We start from the raw sequence: 6,280 nt of genomic DNA, 5'->3' as shown, positions 1-6,280 counted from the left end.
TTCTATATTCAATCATTTTTAACCGTTTGGTTTTGATTATTGTTTCATTAATCAGGAATTTAACAATTAAAAACCTGCGAGTACAGATAATCGGGAAACATACAAGAAAAAAAATCTCGGATTTTTTGAGTTAAATAGGTAAAAATTTAAATGAATGAAGAATGAACGAGTTGAGGAGGAAACAGTGGTAAATAAAGGGCAGTAAACAAAGTAGGCAAAAACAAGAAGAGACAGCGCATCTTTCTCCCTTTGCTTTCTCTGCTTTTGATAATTCCTCTACCTCCTGTCCCCAATGCCTCCCTCTTCCTTTCACTGCAAAAAGCAACCCACAGTGACTGACCCACACATTTGCACAGCCCCCTCCATTTTTTTTCCTTTTTTTCCTTGTAACTTAACATCAATCTCATTTTTTTTAGAACTCAAATTTCGTTATTTTACATTCCAAAATTAATATTTGTTTCACGTAAATATTAAGTTTCAGAGTATAAAGTGACGAATTTTAATTTCAAAAAAGGAAATGAGACTAATGTCAAGTTTTTAAGACTAATGCAGAAAATAAGCCATAAAAGAACAAAAGATATAAGAGAGATTCCATGGGGAATACTTTGGGATCAGCAGATGATTCAAACATTCGTCTTCAAAATCACAGGAAAATCCATTAAACTATCTCCATTTTTTTTTCTTTTCTGTTTCTCTATAAAACCCTCCTCTCCTCTGTACACTTTTTGTTATTCAATTTCCAACTCTCTCTCTCTCCACCCATTTTTTTGAATTTTCTGACTGGGAAGCAAGCAACCCATATTTTGCTCTGTTCCCTAGACCTATCTTTCAAATCTTCACATTCCTTGATTACCACAAAAATTTCACCTAAAAGGAGAAAATTTAAAAAAATAAATAAAGAAAAAGACATCAGAACCCAAACCTCTCCCTATCTCCCTTGAATGTACAAAGCACCCAAATCCCCCGAACATCCAACACCTTTGGCTGTCTTCAAAATTCAGCCATACTCCGCCGACCCGCGGTTGCGGTTCCAGTTGTGCCGTCTGTGAATTAACCAAGTCTTGTTACTCCATCAACCCACTGGAGCTGCTTGAGATTCTGTTCTGTCCTCGGAAGAGGATCAAGTGTTGAATCTTTTTAATCCAATCCAATTGTATTGGTTTTGCACTCGGCGATTTTCCATTGAGACTACCTGTCTTCTACGAAAATTCTTCCGATGAAATCCCTGAACCTTTTTGAGTAATGCTTCGGATCAACAGCTGAGATCGAAGTTGGGTCGGCTTGCAATGATTTATATGCATGCTCTAACTTCTTGCTGATATCGTAGTCTTGTAAAATGTCGATGACCCCAAAGTAAAGGACTACGTCGTAGATTTCACCGCTGCGTGAAGGGGTCAAATGGCTGAACCCACCAGGGGTGTACTGATCGAAGTCACTCCTTCGAGCCATCCGCTCTGCCCTTGCAGGCATATTGGCTCCTAAACAGATCAATGGTTTCCTGATAGAGAATACACGTTTTCACATCAGCTTTAGAACATATAGTTCGTCCAGTAGAAGAACATTCCCTTCCCACTAAACTCATCTACTCACTATCCACATATCTATCTAATTCCCTAAGCCTCGATCCTCAAAAGAATAATGGGTAAAAATGACCAGAATTTGAAGAATCACCAAGATCCCACATGTATCCACAAACTATGAACAACTGTTGCCTAATGATACCCCACAAAAGTCAATAGTACAAACCAACACCACTCAATCATTTCGATGACACTTAATTCAATGTCAGAATTATCCACCCACCCAATTCTTTTATAGAACTAAGATGACAAAGCTCAACCACATTATCGTTTCGAGAAATCATTCTTAATCCAACGCATATAAACATTTGGTTGAATAGTTTAAACTAGAAGAAAACAAGATAAAGAACCGTAAAACATACCGGCCAGACAAAACTCGATCCATGTCTTGTAGCTCAGCCTCAATAAATCGACACCCGCGCATAAACTTCTCATTTTGATATGAATCCTTTTGTCCTACAAGGGTTAAACACTTGATTTAGCATTCTTGTACACACAAAATTACTAACCTTCAATATCCTGACAAAAGGAAGAAAAGTTACCAGAGCGCAAATAAAATGGTGAAAGCCCCATTTTGTCATATGTCGTACCATCGTAGAAATGAAGACCAACCAAAAGACTGTAATCCATGATTCTCTCTGCTTCCAGAAATTCACAATCCAGATCAATTTGCCTGCCAAAGTTTCAACCTAATTAGTACATGGCCAAGAGAGAACAATTCCATAAACCGGGAAAGAAATTACTTGGACTTACTTCATAAGCTCATGGTACCATTTTCCTTGGAGGCGAAACACAAAGTTAAGGTCAAGGTCCTTGAGAGTTGTGATTTCATCAATCTCCCCCTCAGGCTTATCAGTTGTTCGACCATGGGAGGATCCTTTAAGGTCGAATCGTCTATGTATTCTGTACTCTGAGCAGAACAAATTGCCCATCACGATAAACCTAGTCTGTTTTCCAATCAAAGGGCAACAAATTAGATACACAAATACATCAAATCATTGACAAAGGGTTTGATCGATTCCCCAACGCGTACCTTCTGGCCACCAACAGGTTTGACACAATGCACACCATAGAATTTTGTCACCAGAGAATTTTCATACCGAGACATATGTCTGTAGTAACTTGGAAGCATCCTGATAAGCACCTGAAAACGAAATACTAGTCAGATCATTTCAGCAACGTCAACCTTTCCATGTCGAATTAAGAAAGCAGAGTGGTACTTAGGAAACAAACAAGTCAGCAGAGCGCTAGTTATGCCCCATAAATGTCCATTTGTGTCCAGTAAAGTAAAAAAATGAATACAAAAGAAGTCAAACGGGTGGGCAACTAACCTTGACTTCCGATTTCTTGACAGTCTTAATCATAAATCTATCGTCCTGAGTCAGGTAAAAGAAGCTTCCGCTCTTCCCTGGAGAAGAAAGCTCCCTAAGCGCGTCATTTCCGCAAATAGCCAGCATATAATCGGCTGGATCTACTTGGAATAGCTCCCTCAAACGTCTGAAATAACGATTTGCGTTTTTACTTTTTAGGATCAAACCCGTACGAATGTAGCTCGAATCGCTCAATGCTTGTTATCAGAATTTCTACTTATAGTATTCAATTGATGAAAGATGGCAATCAACAATAAGTAATCAACCAATATACAGAGCTACAGGCAAAGCATAACATACCTGAACACCATGGGACAATAGTCCTTCCACCGGAACTCAAACGACTGATGGGGTGGCGTTTTGTTCGATCCTTCGGGTGGAAACCTGGTCCAGAACTTCTCCTTTGGATCGAAATCACTCGGCTTAAGGTCCCTCACAATCGAAGCATGCTTCCCAATTGAGTACCTAAGCAACAGACACCAAAATATAAAACATCAAACTCCAAAAATCATAACCCATCAACAAAGTAAATTAGCAAAATCGAACAATCAAAAAAAAAACAAGAAGAAAAAGGGTGGACAAAGTACCTAATGCCCAGCTGAAGATTGAGCATCAAATCGTAATTCTTATGCCCTTTGGAAATCGTCTGGCCGGGCTTCTTGGGCTCGCCGGAGAAACAACAAGGACTCCGCCGGAACTTCGCGAACCCATCTCGATCGAATGCGGTGCCGTTTCGATAGAACATCGAAGCCTCCATGTTGTCGATGATATCGCAAGTGATATCCCCGGCTTCCCCATCCGACTCCCAGATACAAATCCTGGGGAAAGTCCTCTCCGCCAAGCTCCCTCTCGCCCCATCCACCGACGAAACACTGCGTTTTCGCATCGTAATGGTCAGATTCTCCGCTCCGAAAGCCCCAATGTCGGTCAAGCTCTGCTCCTTTCTGCCGTTCGCCGGATAGAAAGTCCCGTTAAGCTGATACCTCAAGTCCTTGTTCCATGTCCCAACATAACAACTGCCGTCGGGCCAGGTGAATATTCCGTTACCTTTGGGAACGCCGTTTTCCCACTGGCCGTCGTATTTGTTCCCGTTGGCCCAAATCAAAACGCCCCGACCCGAAATGACGCCATTTCGCCACTCGCCGACGTACTCATTGCCGTTCTCCCACACGTACCGCCCTTGCCCGTCCTGGACGTTTCGCTTCCACGAACCCTCGTAGAAATCGCCGTTCGCGTACCGCTTCTCCCCCAACCCGTGTTTCCGATCCGACGACCAGGAGCCCCGATATGTATCCCCGTCGGATCCGGTGAACGTCCCGCACCCCTCCATCCGACCCGACTTGAACTCGCCCTCGTACGTTGCGCCCGACGGCCACGAGAACTTGCCCTTCCCCGACGCCTTGCCACGTCGCCACTCGCCTTCGTACATGCACCCGTCCGTCCAGAGGTACTTGCCGGATCCGTGCGGGAACGACCCGGAGAAGCTCCCGATGTAGAGATCCCCATTCGGTAGATGCCTCTCGACGCTGGACGACGTTGTGGTGGGGAAAGTCGCGAGGGTCGTCGTCGTCGTCGTCGTCGGCGTTACTCGCCGCGTCGTCGCCTGAGATCGGCTCAGGCCGATTGTAGCCACCGCCGCCGGTGCTACAACCAACTGCGTCGACAGCTCCCTGTCCCCTTTCTCCTCCTCCGACCTCTTCTTCTTGGGGTGGGAAACGACGTTGCTCGGCGATTCACATAGCAGTGCTTCGCGCATTTTTGTCTTACATATATACACACCCACAATCCACAAAAACCCAAACAGTGACAGCACTCTCACAGCACAGCAAACAACTCTGAACTCTCTCTTCCCGCTTCTGGGTCAGTCCGGCAGCATTATAAGGGTTGATTACTCGCCGGAAAACGAAATCCGATGAGCATTTGCGGCAGAGCAATGGGGGTGTTTGCTCTTTTTGTTGGTTTTTAGTATTTGGGTTTCTCTTTTGTCTTTGTTGGGTCTTCTCTTTCTCTCTTTTGAGTGCTTTGTGTCTCGGAAAATAGGTGGGAATGGGAATCCTACAAACACAAGGCGCACAGCAGAGAAAAAGGAGAGAGAGAGAGAAACTCAGAGGAGAAAGAGAGAGATTAAAGACGGTGAGAGAGAAAACCCCGAAAAATATTAATTAAAAAACATCAAAACTAAAAAAAATTAAAAAATGGTGAAGAAGGAGGAGGGATCAAGGTTTAAAATTTCTTCAACACAGCCGATAATTCTATGAAAATATCCAAAAATCAAAGTTGGATATCAGAAATGAGGGTGAAGTTAAAATTCACTTTATATGGAAGAAATTTTTAAGTTGAGGTTAAAATTTACATATGTTGTTGATATTTCTAATACATTTGTTAAACATCTAAAAAAAAAAATAACTTTTATATTTTGTCCAAAATAATGCTTATCAATGCCTACAATTTTTATTTTAAATTTTTATTATTTTCATCGAAAACAACCGATATCAAATATATCTTTCAATATTTTTACAAATTTACATATCAATATTTTAACGGATACTAATATTTAAACATGAAAACTAGAAGGGACGAAGAATGGGTGAGCCGGCTTTTGCCTAGGGAACGTTTCTGCTGCGTACAAGATACTGAATGAGGATCCTAAATCATTTTATTCATCTAACCGTGTCGGTTTATAATTTTTATCATATACTATTTATATTTAATTTAAATAAAAATATTTAAAATAATTTTTAGCTGTATGATATACAATGAACTAACACGATATCCGAAATTCTCACAAAAACGATCGGGATTTTCATTCCAAAATACTATCCCCACTCCCATGCCGCCAGGCCAGCTCACTTCGTTTGATTTTATTAGATTGACGAATTTACCCCAGTACTATTCCTTTCATCTTCATCCCTCGTCTCGTCGTGACGTGACGGAATCGCCTAGTAGGAATAGGAAGATTCATGAGGCTGTAACCCTTGCGGATGGGGGCAATGTACATTTACGTAATTTCGGAATTATTATGCATCCTTGGCATAGTTTTGTGGGTTGGCTTTTTTCTTTTTATATGCTGATCCAAGCTAATTACATTTAGGCCTGCTAACAACCTTGATAAATCTTTTCTGATTGGTTTGGGACACAATTTAAAGACTCTTGATGTGTTTTGAAGATTAGTCAATCCAAAAATACCCTTATTTACGAATAACGCATTTTGACCAAATAAAATTAACAATTGAAACTGTTTAATTCATTAATCTTCATTTGAAGATCACTCATACAAAAAAGTGAATTTTAAGATTGTTTGATCATACAAATATATCAAATAAATGAACG

General features: G+C 41.2%; 1 protein-coding gene across 1 annotated transcript; it reads right to left on the bottom strand.

The window, feature by feature from the left end:
* Nucleotides 1-580: 580 nt before the first annotated feature.
* Nucleotides 581-5,126, bottom strand: LOC126632369 (phosphatidylinositol 4-phosphate 5-kinase 1-like). Its single transcript, XM_050302750.1, has 8 exons — nt 3,538-5,126; nt 3,251-3,415; nt 2,912-3,077; nt 2,614-2,724; nt 2,334-2,527; nt 2,123-2,253; nt 1,943-2,036; nt 581-1,498 (listed from the first exon to the last, which is right to left on the bottom strand). The coding sequence occupies exons 1-8, from the start codon at nt 4,704-4,706 to the stop codon at nt 1,189-1,191; spliced, it is 2,340 nt and encodes a 779-aa protein (XP_050158707.1). The 5' UTR covers nt 4,707-5,126; the 3' UTR covers nt 581-1,188.
* Nucleotides 5,127-6,280: the final 1,154 nt, after the last annotated feature.

This window comes from Malus sylvestris, chromosome 8 (assembly GCF_916048215.2).
Source record: "Malus sylvestris chromosome 8, drMalSylv7.2, whole genome shotgun sequence".
NCBI classification, from domain to species: Eukaryota; Viridiplantae; Streptophyta; class Magnoliopsida; order Rosales; family Rosaceae; genus Malus; species Malus sylvestris.
This window is presented reverse-complemented; position numbering and strand designations above follow the sequence as displayed.

Coding starts and splice junctions, on each gene's coding strand:
- LOC126632369 (XM_050302750.1), bottom strand. CDS start 4,706: ATGCGCGAAGCACTGCTATGTGAATCGCCGAGCAACGTCGTTTCCCAC. Junction 2,528..2,613: donor AACCTGTTGGTGGCCAGAAG/GTACGCGTTGGG, acceptor ATTGGAAAACAG/ACTAGGTTTATCGTGATGGG. Junction 1,499..1,942: donor GATCGAGTTTTGTCTGGCCG/GTATGTTTTACG, acceptor ATTCTCTATCAG/GAAACCATTGATCTGTTTAG.